The sequence below is a fragment of the Sinocyclocheilus anshuiensis genome, unplaced genomic scaffold (assembly GCF_001515605.1).
Source record: "Sinocyclocheilus anshuiensis isolate Anshui unplaced genomic scaffold, SAMN03320099.WGS_v1.1 scaffold1365, whole genome shotgun sequence".
In the NCBI taxonomy this organism is placed as follows: domain Eukaryota; kingdom Metazoa; phylum Chordata; class Actinopteri; order Cypriniformes; family Cyprinidae; genus Sinocyclocheilus; species Sinocyclocheilus anshuiensis.
In genome coordinates this window covers 1562389-1578877 of record NW_015551032.1, presented here as the reverse complement: position 1 = coordinate 1578877, position 16489 = coordinate 1562389, and the positions used below count along the sequence as shown (strand labels likewise).

At 36.2% G+C, this 16489-nt stretch overlaps 2 protein-coding genes across 3 annotated transcripts in view; both read left to right on the top strand.

Annotated features, from left to right (window-relative positions):
• Positions 1–288: 288 nt before the first annotated feature.
• On the top strand, positions 289–5192 carry LOC107661268 (probable isoprenylcysteine alpha-carbonyl methylesterase ICMEL2). Of its 2 annotated transcripts, XM_016450766.1 has the most exons (9): positions 295–360; positions 883–914; positions 1508–1657; positions 1742–1862; positions 2082–2294; positions 2391–2474; positions 2992–3133; positions 4129–4291; positions 4619–5192. In XM_016450766.1, coding segments are annotated over exons 2-9 (1113 nt in total). In that variant the 5' UTR covers positions 295–360; positions 883–912; the 3' UTR covers positions 4857–5192. The 2 variants fall into 2 exon arrangements, with proteins under 2 accessions (XP_016306251.1, XP_016306252.1); XM_016450765.1 differs by lacking the exon at positions 883–914 and having other exon boundaries at positions 289–360.
• A 4319-nt stretch (positions 5193–9511) lies between these two features.
• Positions 9512–16489, top strand: part of LOC107661255 (WD repeat and FYVE domain-containing protein 3) — an 83102-nt gene continuing 76124 nt past the window's right edge. Inside the window, exon 1 of the mRNA XM_016450754.1 lies at positions 9512–9710. Within this exon, the coding sequence (XP_016306240.1) occupies positions 9682–9710 (29 nt within the window). The 5' untranslated portion in view covers positions 9512–9681. The remainder of the gene's footprint in view (positions 9711–16489) is intronic.

Below are 16489 nucleotides of genomic sequence, written 5' to 3'. Positions count from 1 at the left end.
TGTTGTTCATCAGCAGGAACGTCCTCTTAAATGACAAGAGCTTAAACCAATGAGAAACACTTATCGCCGCCAGCGCTGTGTTTGTCATGTTTTGAGGTAAATTGTAGAACCTGTAATACTAATAAACGTTAAAATACACGAATACAATTAATTTTCTATATCCTCATTTTTAGACAAATGTATATATTTTTTAATCTAAACGGCAGTTGTGCGTTTGAGTTGACATGCACATTTGTCCCGCCCAAGTGAGCCAACGAGCCAATAAGAAACACCGTTAGGCTGACGTCTGCGCATGCTAGAAGAAGTAGCCAGGAAGTTCATCATGCAGCGAATGCATCCATCTGGGCTCACGGGACACTGGTATGTCATTTGCACAATGCACTCTTTGCACCACTGATGTTCTGTTTTCAGTACAAAGCATCAGTTCTGTTTGTGTAACTATCTTTTAGTATGTAGCTAAATCCAAAATACAATCATTATGTAACAGATGCAATGTCGACTTTGTTTATTTGATGCTTATCAAGCCTTACGAATCTTACGTTTTGGGGAAAATTGGAATGGGAAGGTCATGCTGTATACATCTAACAAGAGCTATGTTGTTAGAGACTTTACATCATGCTCGTTGTTGCGTTTCTCTTCGATATCAGTAACTCATTACATGCCTTTATGTATATTTTAAACGTCATTAACGTTTCTGGTAATTCAGAGAGAAAAGAGCCAAAAACTGTATCTTCCTGTAGGGGGCGTTGTCGCTATTAAGTATACATGATGTACAGTACAGTTATTCTTCTAGGTATGTTTCTAGTAGCTTACCTAAATATTATCTGATTCTATGCATATATGTTTGTATATATTATAATTTCTGTTCTCTTGGTACTCCAGGTATTATAACTAAAAACCAGCATAAAAACAATGTAAGTATCATGTTAAACAATGTCAGATTAGTAATTTTTGAAAGAAATGAATACTTTTATTTAGCAAGGGTGCATTAAATTGATCAGTGACAGTAGTGACATTACATTGTTTACAATTTTTTTGTAAAAAAAATTAGATAATTAAAAAAATAGTAAATAATAATGTTAAAAAATTCTATTTCAAATAAATGCTGTTAATTTCAACTTTTTATTCTTCAAAGAATCCTAAAAATGTATTGCGGTTTCCACAAAAAATCAATCAGAATGATTTCTGAAGCATCACGTGACACTGAAGACTGGAATTCTGGCTGCTGAAAATTCAGCTTTGACGTCACAGGAATAAATGACATTTTAAAATATTAAAAAAATGATTAAACAGTTATTTTAAATTGTAATAATATTTGGCAATATTACTGTTTTTAGGTGGCATAAAAAAGATCATGTTAGTATCATGTTAAAATAATGTCATACAACATAGAAGACTCATAAATAGTTTGTGTGAATAATACATATAATTAATGTCCATTAAACTGTAATCATGTTTTGTGGCGTCCCCAGATCTTTTTGTTTGTGTCTTTTTTTTTCTGTTTCAGGATTGCGTTGAAGTGCTATCTCTCTCTTCCAGTGGTGGCAGGGGCATTATTAGTGGGCCTCCCTTACAGTGTCTCTCTTGTTGCCCAATGGCTCTATGGCTGGCCCAATAAACCAGGGTACCAAAAATATATAGAGGCTTTCAAACCAAGGTGACATAGCATTAACATTTTGATGTTACTCTACTTTTATTGTTGGCTTTTTAATGATGCAGATGTTTCTTGCACTCCCTGCAGGCGCATATACTGCCTTACAAGAGCCGTGCTAGAGATGCTGAAATATCTGCAGTATGGCAAACTGTACTTTCAATGGAAACTGTGGTACAGTAATGACAAAAATAACAAGCACTATGTGAAAGTTAGTTCTATTTTTATATTCCTGTTAATGTGGTTTCTTTAGCTACAGGATGCTATGCAGTACAGAGATAGTTTTAAGAAACAAAGCTACTGTTGTCTATATTTAGGACAGCAGTAATTCTTTGTATTACCAAAAAATGTATTGTAGTATTAAAATGAAAAAGCACTTGTCACTTTTTATTATACTACAGTATTTGATTGTGCTTCTATCCTTTCTTAGGGCATAACCTTTGGTCGGCGAGGGAACAAACTAGATTTATACTATTCACCAAACATGGGCCATTCTGATGCTGCGCCTGTACCAGTGGTTGTATTTGTGTACGGAGGTGCCTGGGGATCAGGAGACCGCTCCATTTACTGTCTGTTAGCCTTACAAATGGCAAAAGAGCTTAATGCCTCTGTAATTTGTCCAGATTATTCCATATATCCAAAGGTAAGCCACCATTATATTATACATTATGTATTCAATCTTTTTTTTTTTTTCAGTGTAGTGTTTTGTTTTTTTCCAAACTGTTTGTTGTGTTTTCAGGGAAATGTTTTAAATATGGTTCAAGACATAACTGACAGTTTGCTGTGGGTGAGAGGAAAGGGACAAACATTCAATCTTGATCAAGTAAGTTTCCAGTCCTCCATGAACTTAAAACTGTAAGGTGTTAATATTGCATTACAAATGCCACAGTTTGACTTTACTAAATGTACTTTTGCTAATGGTAAATGTTTAATTTAATATTTAGCACTTTCATATTTCAAAGTGCTTGTGCTATGCACTACCATTCAAATATTTGGGGTCAGTAAGATTTTTTTGAAAAAAATTAATACTTCAATTCAGTAAGAATGCATTAAATTGATGAAAAATGTCACAGTATTGTTACAAAAACTTAACGGTTTCAGCAGCAACCAGTTTCAACGGACAATAATAAGAAAAGTTTCTTGAGCACCAAATCAGCATATTAGAAATAGAATGATAGCATGTTTTTGTGAGCATAAAGAACATAAGAGACTTCTTTCAAAAACATTTAAAAAAAATCTTACTGACCCCAAACTTTTAAACGGTAGTGTATATTTTTCATATGTTATGTTGTAAGTAATAAAACTGTTTTATCTAGGCTACACTTTTTTTTTTTATGCAGGACAACGTAATATTAATAGGTCATTCAGCAGGGGCTCATCTGTGTGCCCTTACCACACTGTTTCTGGTGAACAATGCAGATGAACTGTTCCTTGAGACCAACAAACAGAGAGATCTTGTATCTGCCATTAAAGGAATCATAGGTAAATCAATGCACCATATTTATTATGTTTCTTGTATTATGATTGTTTATAATTTAGCATAGCAGTTGCCCTGTTGCTGTAGCTGGTTCTTAGTAGGGGTTAAACAGATCGTAGTTGATCCGTGATCCGTACGGACCAAGCCCCACGGTTCGGCACGCATGTGATCCGCGGATTAATTGCAAAATTTAACCATAATGGAGTATAAGTTTATCGTTTGTTCGTATTTACACAAGCAAGCGAATTTTAAACAAAGGCGAAAGGGAACTCGATTCGGTACTCACGCGCTGTTCTCTACGCGCACGAACACCGAACTGAATCCTCTGAACAGACACATAACGTTACACATAATATTTTGACAAAATACCCATCTCGACAATCATTCAGGTCAACGCAGTCAGTTATGTCTCAAGTGACTGAAAACAGCTGAGAAAGAAATCGGATGTGATGTGTATCATAATATCGGATCCGTGCATCAGGTCTTAAAGGGACAGCGGCCTATAAATACTGCCGCTCTCATTAATGATCATCAAACAACAAAACAGCTGTGATAAAAATCTATATTTAATTTATACAGTGAACACTATGCAGTGTTATTTCCCTAAATATTACGTTTCTGTATTTGAATACTACCAACCTTATTTTATTTGTAACATATTCTGTTGTATTTATCTATGCTTGTAATTTGTGTATTTGTTCTTATTTTTACTGGCTGTTCTCTTGTCTCTTTAATCATGTTTAAACTTTCTTAGTTAATCTAGTAGTATTTGCTGTGGTATCAAAGAAGTACTTCGCTTTAAGTAATAAATGGAAAGCAAGTTAAATTGAAATCTTTTTCTTTTCTTGCTGATCCGAAAAATGATCCGATCCGTGGGTCAAAAACCGTAATGTGATCCGAACCGTGAGATTTGTGATCCGTTGAACCACTAGTTCTTAGTAAAAAAAACTTGTTTAAGTAACTTGATTTTCGTTCATGTTGTGATTTGTTTTTGTAATAGGTTTGAGTGGCGTTTACAGTATAATGGATCATTATAAGCATGAGAAAGTGAGGGCGGTTGAATATGTGTCAACTATGCACAAAGCCATGGATGGTGTGGAGAACTTTGATTATTATTCGCCGACATCATTACTCAAGAAATTGAATGAGGATCAGTTGAAAAGGTATTGTTATTGTTGTTTCTATTGACACAATGTCAGTGTCCAACAGCTGAAGCAGCAATACATTAATTTGTATTATTTGTTTCATTATAGTAAATGGTTATTGTTATATAATGTGTCATTGTTTTCATCTGTTTGCTATTGTAGTACCATTACAGGCCAACTTATAAATGCAGTTTACCAACTACCAAGTCACTACTAGAGTACAGAGAGATGCAGAATACAGTGTGGCTGTTGAAAAAAGCTCTTTGTGAGCTACTGTGAAGGGATAATTATGTCATTGTAGAATTAACAGTAAACGCTTTATCATTTGCTATGATTTTCATGCAGAGTTCCTCCAGTGGTTTTGCTCCATGGAACCAATGACATCATAGTTCCCGTGGAATCATCAGTGAAGTTCTCGGAGCTCCTCACTGCCCTTTCCATCAGGATGTCTCTCTATCTAATACCTAAAATGAACCACACTGAGATGGTCACTGACCTTATGGCTCCAGACAGGCACTTTTACCACACTGTTTATGGCTGTATTAAACAGGAGTACAGTAAATTTCAAGGTTATGTTGATTAATATTTTTCATTCAATTCAGTATTAATTTCATTTTCCAGTATACCAGACAGTCATTATTTGTTCTTTATGATTTTACTGAAAGTTTACATTTAAGTTCTAATGATTTGTTTTCTTCTGAAATGTTTAATTTTTGATCAAAAATGTGTTCAATAACCCATTATACAAGATAGCAAGGTGAAAGAAAACATAATATTATCTCTGTGCTTGTTATCGGTTAAGAAATTCTGTTAATGTTCAATGAAATGTAAAAAAGAAGAGATTGTTCCAATTAAGAATATACAACATATTTTCGTGTTTGAAATGTAATATGGATGGAGAAATTCTTATTTTGCATTTTTATAACATGTGTAAATTATTCCATAATATATTTATTTAAACCATACATAAATGTTTCTTTTTGTGTCCTAATTACAGAATTAGTCACTTGGCTATTGATGTTCTTTTGTTTGTTACATATTCACAGTTCATACCATATATTACATTAAATAACATAAGCTTCAGCTGTGCATGCTATAGAAATATTATTGATTTATGTTTGCTTTTGTCATTATTAGAATTAGGGATGCACCGATACCGATACTGGTATATAAAAATATCGGTATCGGTACTCGGTATCGGCAAGTACCAAAAATAAACGTATCGGTATCGGGCGAGTACTGGAAAAAGTGGTATCGGTGCATCCCTAATTAGAATAAATGTTAATACCAAGAACACAATAATGTTAATATTTGGGTGTTGACATTGAACCATTGAATATTCGCCTCATAAGTAAACAGCTCCTTTATGTTGGGGGCATATGCTCAAAAAAACATTTATTTTAGGAATATAATTCAGTTAAAATGGACAAAATTATAGCACACAAAGCACAGGTATGATCTATTATTGAGAAACGTATTAAATATACATGCATAATAAGTCAATACATTTATATATATTCACTGGACTGAAACTGTAGCTAACATCCACATCAGCGTAATGTAAAATTGGCATTCCTTTCTTCTTTCACTGCTGTGGCAGTCAAGTACATTAAACACTCAAACTATAAATACTGCCAGATTGACTTTCGATTATTATTACCTTGCTGACCAGAGACAAAAACGATCCTCCAAATGAAACGGGCAACTGCATCGTAATGACCAGCAGGTGTCGCTGTTTCCCGTGTAATCCAAGTACTACAGCGAGCGCTGTGAGGCAGCGTCTCCCACACCGCTGAGATGAAGCTGGAGCTGGGACGAGCTCGAGCCTGTGTTTGGAATGTCGAGGATTAAATATGGCCACTAGCTAGCTGATCTAACAGAACCAGAATCCGCTTCAGAAAGCTCTGGCATCACCCGTGAAAAATGGCTGGGAAGAGCGCAGGAGTATCTCTTTAGAGCGGTTCTCACTGAAGCTTGAACACATCGGCTGGTCTGGTGAGTTCTCATGGATTTGCGGATACATTGGAGACATGCAAAACACATAGCTTCCTTCCTTCAAAATACAGCTCCCTTTCCCCGTTTTTACGTCTCTTTAGAAATGTCAAGATGTTATTCTGTTTATATAAATGATATTCTATGCAGTCCAGCTTTTGTGAAAATGCAACCCACAGCTCGGCATGTATTGGTTGTGTAGCCGGGGCTAGCTGTGGCGAGGACTCCGCTAGCCTGTTAGCTGCAGGCGAATAATCATTGATGGGCAGACAATTCACAAATACGATCCTTTATTAGCATAGACCTCGAGTTAATCATATGCGTGATTATTGTTACTTATTTTGAGGTTATTTAGGCGATGTCTGGTGAGCTGTAATTGTCTTGTAAGCTCGCACTGTCACTGAAGATATCGCCTAATCCACGACTGTATTTAATTTATTTGTGGTTCCTGTCAGTTGACAAACATGTGAATATAATATAATATAATATAATTATTCCGAGTAGTCTGTTTTATGTGTTGCTGTTCTCTTCGCTCGTGTTATTTCCATTTCCTATTCTTATTTTACATGGTCATTCCTTCTATTTGTGTCGCTTTATTCTAATACATAGGTTGTATGTTTTATAAATTGCGTATATTGTGTATAATGTAGAGGTTTCTTACCTTTCTTTGTTTATTATATGCGATAAACTCAGTGTTGACTGTCTGGCTGCTAATGTACACACATTTCTCACACTGAATCAGATTTTTATTTGTCTGTCTATCTCTCTTCTTTCATTGAAGTGCAGTTGTAATAGATATGATATGACTGAAATTGTGAATATGATTTATTTCTGTTTATATGTCTATTTATCTATCTGTCTACCTCCCTACAGTATCTATGACTCTCTAGACATTCAGAAAAAAACACTTGACATGGACTTTCATTAAGGCTGAAACTAATCCCAGTAATGTCATAAGTTGTGATATAAAGGCTGTGGTGATTGATTTGCGACACAGTGTGATGGTGAAGTGCTGGGCAGCTGCGTCAGGTGAGAGGTCATGGACTCATGAACAGCTGTGTGTGGCCTCCACACCTCCAGGCTGCTCATTTATATGCCATTTAATTTGTGTTGTGTGTTTTGGTGAGGGTATGCAGAGCTATGAATAAGATTAGAGATGGGCTGTGATTGTGGTTTTATTGTATAAACAACCCACCCGTTTGTATTGTGCAAGTCATGGAACCTGTGCTTTTATTCCAGAGCCAGCATAATATTGGCTTGCGGCCATATCAGTCACACATGACCTAAATCGTACCTGCTTAGAGGCTATAAACCTGTTTTTCATTTGATCTTTCCAATTAAATCTTGCTTGACTTATATTTGTTGTAGGTGACGCTCTTTTGCAAACCTGTGATTTTTTTCTCCCCCTTTTATGTGTGTATCACAGTTCTGTTCATGTGTTAATTACCACATTGTCACATACCACCACATTTCAAATTTAGCCTAGATCATTTAGGAAGTATGGCTGTAATGTAAAAAAAATGTGGCTGCTGAAGTGTATGTGAAATTATGGGCGTACGTTGCTTGATAGATGTCTCGTGCAGTGGACTTCACAGGGTATTTGACCATCTTGAGTGAGATTAGCAGTGAGCAATAATGTTCAGTTTGGCGTAGGAAGCAATTGTACAGCGATATATCGCTTTACAGGAAGTGGAAAGGGAAATTTACTCACCACATACTCAGTGCTAGAGGAATTTTGGCTAAAATGAACACAGTTGAAAGGAGTTGATGCTGATGGAATTTTTATTCTACCTAATTAACCTCAGGTGCAGTTTCTGTGCAGTTGTGTTCAAGTATAAAACACATTTGATACAACAGATACAATGCAGTTAATATGATCATGGGTCTCAAAACAAAAAGAACCATTCAGGTCCACATTAATCCAGATAAATTTGAAAAAGCATATTTTTCCACTACATTTTGGCCTTTTGTCCAAACTGAGACAGTGTTTTGTCAAAAATTAAAAAATTTGAAAACCGTTGTAGTGTGTACTCTGAAAATGGAGGCATTTGAAAAAGATGACACATCTTTAGTCATGTGATGCATATTGTATATATGTATTGCTATTTGCTTGAAGATTATTTAAGATGAATGTTACTTTTTGAGCAACCTTCATAAGATGACAGAATGTACTCTCGCAATTACTTCCCTGCAGCAAAAGAGGATGACATTTGCATTTTAGACCATACATGGAATGTTTATATGAATGTTTTGATTTTGTAAATGTGGACGTAGCCTTATTTTCTTATTAAACATGGCAAAAACATTTATTACAAAATGTAGAGACCTCCAGTATGACTAGACTAAGCAGATTCATTTGAATATTTAATAAGATATTTTTGATAGTAATAGACCGGAACTTATTCAATACTTTGTTTCTGTATGTGTATACTAAAACATTGGGGGAAATTGTAAATGAGAGTCTTTTTGTCATGTGCTCAGTGTATAAAGAGCGGTGAATCAGCACACAGCATAGGTCACACATTACACATGTGATATTTTACACAATCCTTCAAGATATTAGTGTTGCCCAAATGAGGTTGTTGGAAACATGACTCGCACTATATGCAAGGAATTTAGCTGAAGTATTTTCTCTCATGATTCAGTGCCAGCAAAAACAAGTCACTGGTCAAGCATCGACTGTGTTTTTTGAGGAAAGATTCTCTTAATTGATGACAGTCTGAGCTGGTTTTGATCTTTATTTCTTCAGTCTGTTACTCGGTGCTTTGCTGCAATCAGGGTTTCTGTTTGTGGCATTGTTGTTTTATCTATTTGAAAATACCCTTTAAGTGTGATTCGAATCTTCAGTGGTGTCTCATGTTTGTACTGGATTGTAGATGTTGGATAGTCTGTTTCGAGTGGTTCAGGTTATTTTGTCGGTGTTATTTCATTCTTCGGTACACAGTGTGTATATCTTCTGAATCAGATGACTGACTTCCCCTTTTCAAGATATCCAGAGCTCTCTCTTATGTAGAGACTAGAGAGTTATTACCCTGATCTGTTGATCGAATTTATTTTTTATTTTTTCAGTGTGATCATTTTATAACCGGCCATCTGCTCTTTAAATGTTATCGATGGATCCCCCTGTACTGCCGATTTGGTATCTCCTGGTATGACACTGGTCACCTCCCCATGATGAAGCCACGTGATAGAGCTGGTGACAGGAAGGATCAGCTGTGCCAGTCCCTGCAGGCTGCTTGGCTCTCTGGTGCACAGGTCTCCTGGGCAGTGCCAGCGAAGAGCGTAAATCGGCGCTCGCTCCCACACCGTCCTATAATGCTCTGCCTTCTCTCTTTATCCTCATCGGCACGGCACAGATTAACAACGATTATTTTCTCAGCAATCCTTGGATCGAAATTGCGTCGTAACAACGAGGGATGCTTGCAGAGCACAGGGAGAACAGTAGGTATGGAAAAAAACATGTTTGATCAGCGTGTCTCCATAGTGATTAGGCGTTTGTTTACAGTTTGGAGCCGTGTGTCACAGATTTATTTGCTGCAGTGGTGGTCTTGAAATGGCTTCTTACTTTCTGCTGAGGATCCTGGCAATCACACATTTTTGGATTCCACATGAGATTCTTGTATGCGCTGTCATAGTTTTTATATAATTAAAGGCTGAGGAAGGTAAAACAGATGAGTAGGCAAATGACAGATGGTGAAATGATGGTGCCGTTCTTCCCGAAGGAACGATGATGTGGAGCAACAAGAGGTTGCTGTGAGTTTCAGATGTAAGAAAGGGTTATATCTCATTTTTTGCATCTGGCATTGTGGGTGTCAGTGATTTCTTCACTGCTTCATCCTGGGAGTCATCCTCTTTTCTGGGAATTGTAAATTTTTTTTGAGACACCTGGTTTCTGGCTGCTTGTTGCGAATCAAGTCAGGACATGTTTGAAACCAAAGGCTTCATTAGACTCTGACTCATTCAACACTGTGATTTACACCGAAAGGGCTCTTGATTTCAAGAGGTAGATGTGGATTTGAGTGTGGGGGAACTAGTAATGTTGGTTAATATTTTGGATCATGCCACTTCAGCTTGTTGCTGTTCACAGCCATGACATCACCAGTTTATGTGTGCTCCTCCCCAGAGTTAAACAGTGATTTTTTTTTGGCTGTGGAGAAGATTTCAGTTAAATGTGGGCTTTGCAGAACAAAGTTACAGTGTCTTTGTTCAGGTATAAAATGACCTACAGTGGTTTCAGAGTTGAGATAAGTAGTAATTTGTTAATCATTAGGTTGGAGTTTAAATGCTAATTACTGTTACCTTGCCTGTAGTGTTGTCACGGTACCAAAATTTCAGTATTCGGTACCGATACCAGTGAAAATCCACGGTTCTCGGTACCAATTTCGGTACCAAAGCAAAACACAAAAACATGCTAATTGAACATTTTTATTAATAACGTTAAACAAAAATTAAATGTACAAAACCAATGCCATTCTTTATACTTATTTAAAATAGTTTCAAGTTTTTCCACAAGTAATAAAAGTATGAAAAAAGTAAACAAGTTTCACCCAAAAGTTTAGTCATAGTTCTGCTGCCGCTGAAAAATATGGAAATAATGTAGTTTTGTGATTGCGCATAAGTGCAGTGTCCCGTGAGAGTAACTCTACCGCTGAGCTAACACTGGTGTGAATGCATGTGGCTTTGTACATTATATTGAGACGGAGGGAGGCGCCAGAACTGCAGCTGATAGAATGTGCTAGCAGATACAACGATATTTCTTCAAAAGCATATCGTGGAAACATTCAAAAATCGTCATATCGCACACCCCTAACTACCAAGTATAATCAATCTCACACACACAAACAAGCACATCATTATATTAGCGTTAGCCGCGCTTATGCTAACGATTAACTACGTATATGCTAACGGCGATGTTTATTTCAATCCGAAATTCAAATTAAAATATGGAATAATATTCCCAACAGAACAGAAGCTCTAAATATTAAAAATGTAGTTGAAACTTACCTGCTTGAACTTGATCGGGGTGTTTTGTTAGTTTGATGCGTTTCCTCCTCTTGAGATCTTCACTGCTTTTATGAAGAGGTTGCCAGGTTTCCACAACAAAACCCGCCCAATCGCGTTTCGAGGGGGTCCCCGTTAAAAATCGCGTTCCGGGGATAAAATACGCGTGTTTTGGCGGGGTTCCCCTGGTAATTCGCATTCCAGGGGCTAAATATCACGTTAATGGGGTCGTTTTTCAACCCGCGGCAACAGTGTTAAAGCAGCCCAATTCCGCGGGAAACCGCAGACTTGGCAACACTGGAAGAGGATAGCTTCCTGATAGCGCATCAAGAACCGGGTTGACCGGGTACTCGGTACCACCGGTACTTAAGAAAACCTGGTACCGTAACGTTTTCATTTTTTTAGTACCGGCTTGGTACCGAAATACCGGGTCTTTTGACAACACTACTTGCCTGCATGATGGCATCTGTGGTGAAATGAATTTCACAGTAGACTTTTACTATACTTCAGTTAGAAAAAAAAAACAGCTTTGCAACTTTATTCTCAGTCAACTTTTGCTTTTGTACTGATTTTGTTGAGTGTTGCATCTCTTATTGTATTGATATTCTTCATGTGTGGTGCGCTGTACAGTATAACCTCTCAGTTTGCACTTGTATTACCGTTCTTGTTGATTCTTGAGGTTTAGTCGTAGTGCTTGACTTGAATTGCGCAAGTGTTAATAAACAAAATATTTGAGGGTGTATTATGCACTTTCTTGTAAGTTGCATTAGGTCAAAAATATCTTACAAGAACTTAAATGTAAATGTGGTAATTAGTTGTTAATGGTAAATCTGTTATGAAATGGCAATTTCCACAACCTGTAATAGTACACTTTAAAAAGGTGGTGGTGTTGATGATGATGAAAGAAATTCATACTTTATTAATTGAATAAGGGCTGGGCAAAAAAATCGAATGCGATTTTCATGCGAATCTCGTCAGTAAAGCCGCTTCTGGTGATTGGTAGTAAATCTCCAGCACGTGCTTTCAGATGGAGCGGCATTTACTACACAGAGCCGTAGATCACTGACAAGCTACACAAAATCGCGTTCAAAATCGCAGGCGATGAAAATCGCATTCGATTTTTTGCGCGGCCCTAAATTGAATTAACCAAAAGTGACTGTAAAGTCATTTATAATGTAACACATTATTTCTATTTTATTTGAATAAATGCTGTTCTTTTAAACTTTCTGTTCATCAAATAATCTTTTACCACAGTTTCCACAACAGCGCAACTGTTTTCAACATTGATAATAAGAAATATTTCTTGAGCAGCAAATCAATATACTTAGAATGATTTCTAGAATAATGACTGTTGCTTTGCCATCACAGGATGTATACTAAATTATTTTAAATTGTATTAAAGGCACAATATGTAAGATATTTTTATTAAAATATCCAAAAACCACGAACAATTTTATATATTTTGCTGACTTGTGTACTTACATTATCCCAAATGTTTCGAAGAATGTTTAAATCCAGAGAAATAAGCAATTTTAACTAGTGACACGGACCATGTCTATAGTGTCATTGTGTCACCTGCCAATGACGTCATAACCCCTCGATTTCCAGTTTTGTTTTTTAGAAAACATGGAAACACCAAAGATGCTTTAATATGACTTTGGCATAATAAAAGCTCCGCTGCTTTCGAGCCATGTGTCGTGCTCGTTCAGCGGCCTCGTTTCGCTTTGACGGCTTTCCGCCTCACTCTGCTTCATACTACGGCGTTAATAAATCTTTAATACATTAGCTCATCCATGAACATGATTTCTGCCTGAGTCCCGTCGGATTGCTTCGGCTGTGGGGATGAAGACGACAACTCCCATGATTCCACACTCAGTCACGGCGTCATCAAACTACGCCTTTGTTTTTTTGTTTGTTTTGAATACGCGCCCTCTAGTGGCAAAAAATTACATATTGTGCCTTTAATATTTCACAATATTTCTGTTTTTGCTGTGTTTTGCTCAGCTAAATGCTGAAAGATACTTTGAAATCTCATTTATAAACATTTAAATTAGACATTTGGACTAGCTTTTTGTAAACAGTCTTGTGGGATTTGCTCTTTGCTACATTTATGTTGTTTAATCAGTTACCTCATAGAATGGCTACTCATAAATAGAATTAATCAGTTTATTGTTGTTGTGTAAACATTAATTAATGGTGAATTACATTTTAAAGTTGTAGCTGCTGGCACATTTGAAATGGAAAAAACAATAACAAATCCAAGTGGCCGTTGACTGAATATTGTAGGAACGAGGTTTATGTGTGCTCAGGAATCCAGTAGGCTGTTTCGTATCGAGACACTCTCACTTGTTGTTGACTTGTAGCCTGTAGTCAGTGAGAAAAGTTCACTCTCGCTTCGGCATTTCCATCATTTCCAGCATAACAGTGACAGAGATGTGAGGGTTTTGTGTTTACGTCACCCAGTATTCCCAAGAGTCTTTGAAAGGCTTTTGAGAAAGCTGAAGCTGTGCTTTTTTTCTTCTTCTTCTCCGGACAGTCCTTTGGAGCTTACTTTGCTTTCTCAGACAGTCATTGGAGCTGGCAGCCCTCTAAGAAATGCTATGAAAGACTTAAAGCGTAAAAGGTTTAGCCACATTTTACTGAAGATTTCATGTCCCAGCAACCTTACTCCCCACCGATTTACATCAATTCTGGCTCTGTATGTCCCAAGGCAGGATTATTCATTGAGGAAGGACAAATAGGACTAAAGGACTAAACTTTTATTTATTTTTTTGTTTTTTCATTTTTGAAACACCTGTTAAACTAATTATAATTCGAGTTACAACCACTGTCTGAACACAAAGGCATTTTTTGATTATTTTAATTAAAACATTAGCGGTTCTCACAAGCTACTTCTTTTTTTGGTGAAGATTTTTATTATAATTTTTTGCCTTTCTGAGTTTACTTCCTACAGTATTTTATTCTGCTGTGTGTAACAGATGAATTCTCAATTTGAATAAAATAAAAAAATATATATATATCGCTCTCTCCTTTAAATATATATATATATATATATATTCTGCATATTTTCTCTAATTTTTGTTGTTACATACAAGACAGGAAAATAAAATAGTGAAAGAAATAAACTCAATTATAAACATCTGATACCATTGACAAATTCTGGTATTAACCATTGAAGCACATAAATGTTTTTAAATTTGGCACAAATTGCTTACACACACATACTTAATTGGTAAATTTAATGAATGAGAATGATTATTGCTCACAATTCATAAAAGCGTTCTAGGCCCATCCATCTCAATACAATAAATGATTTAAGTTATAAATGAAATATCTTTCCATGCGACCTATTGCATAATGTTATTTTTAGTAATAATGCGTTTATGCCTCTGGCTGTTACCATGTTTAGGTTATAATATCACTGATGTAAATTTGGGTTAAGATGTGTCCCCCTCAATGTCCACAGTGGTTACTGACATAGATAGGAGGATGGGGGTGCCATAGATAAGAAAGGTCTGGAATGTTTAAAAAAAAAAAGAAAAAAAAAAAGACTGGTCTACATTAAAACGTGACGTGATATTTATGTTGCTTTAACCAGTAGGAGGCCAAAGCATTTGTATGTCAAATTTAAGAGTGTTGCTGTTCTGTCCAGCTGAGTTGTGTTCATTATATTGTATGAAGGAATGACTCAGGGTGTCTTGAGAGCTCTTGTAATAATCAGAATGGTGACTGACATCTGAGAAACGAGTAAATGAGCTTTGAATGTTTAATGACTAGAGGAAGGAGCTGTTCTTGATGTATAAACATGTGTACTTTCTTACTCAGCAGAAATTATGGTACTTGAGGTGTTTCACATGCAGTTGGTTCTAGGGCTGTCAAAATGACTGAAAAACTAAATTAGAATTTTCCACTTAAATATTATGAAAATTCGAATTATATTCGAATTTAAAAGGCATAATTTCAGTTAGGGGGAAAAAAGCTTTTGGCTTCTCTCCTGAGGCCACAAGAGGGTGCATCGAGCAAAATATTATGCACGTTTCTTCAAAGCGTAATAAAATAACACGACTATCTTTGAAAAAAAGTGCATAATGTTTAAAATAATGTTTATGAACCATATATAATTAATAAAGTTGCTTAAACAATTAGAAAAAAAAACAGCTCCATGTTATGTCACTTGCGGCACCGACCCCCACTTAGAACTAATCATTTAGTTCAGTAAAAGAACAGACACTACAATTAAAAACTGAACGCGGCTGCTCAATGCAGCGTGCTGAACGACAGTCGCATCACAGATCAGATTTCATTTATGCAGTGAGGAGGGTGAGTCGAGCTGACTGACAAGAAGAGTGAGGTGAGACAGACAAGACGATGGCGGATGATTTAGTTTCGAAACGAGATGCAAAAGCGCCTGTTTGGCAATATTTTGGATTTTGAAAAGCCTGTTGATTTTGCCATTTATCTAAGGTGATTTTGGAAGTTTTTTTTAAACATTCGTTTCTTATTTAATTGGTTCCACATTGTTTGCTGATTTTTAATTTATTTAAACTTTGTGTCATTTATTTATTTATTTTTTACATCAAGGTGTATGCCATGCCTCCAAGCTTTCTTACTTGTTTTGCTAATAAACATTCCACGTTTCTTATTTATTTGGTTATATATTATACAGGTTTACTTTGCCTATTTCCAGTTTTGTATACCTATTTAAACTATATGTAAGTTATTTGTTATTTTATATTAGGCATAGCCTGTAGCATGGTGTATTTTTATTAGTTTTGTTAATAAAAGTTCTATGTTTTATATATAGGCTAAAGTGAGTTTGACGTTGTATTTTGTTGTTGCCTTCAAGCAATTGACGCCTAACTGCCGCTAATTCAAAAGTGAAAGTAAAATGCACACGGCGCTTTTAAGCTATTTAAAAGCGAAGGAAAGCGAGGAAAAGAGGGGAAATTCAAACGAACTAAAAACGAACAATTGATTTACGCCGAATTGCCGCTATTTGAAAGTGAAAGTAAAATGCGCATGTAGCTTTTACAAGCTATTTAAAAGCGAAGGAAAGCGAGGAAAAGATTTCCCACGGTGATACCAGTACTACCGGTGTTGTCACACGTCGATTAACCGGTGGGAAAATTTCCTCACCATCACAACCCTACCATGCATGTATGTATAGTTTAATACAAAGGACCGAAAACCAATCACAAAGAGTAGGCTACTTTCTTCATTTAA

Coding starts and splice junctions, on each gene's coding strand:
- LOC107661268 (XM_016450765.1), top strand. CDS start 293: ATGCTAGAAGAAGTAGCCAGGAAGTTCATCATGCAGCGAATGCATCCA. Junction 1,658..1,741: donor ATAGAGGCTTTCAAACCAAG/GTGACATAGCAT, acceptor CACTCCCTGCAG/GCGCATATACTGCCTTACAA. Junction 3,134..4,128: donor TGCCATTAAAGGAATCATAG/GTAAATCAATGC, acceptor TTTTTGTAATAG/GTTTGAGTGGCGTTTACAGT.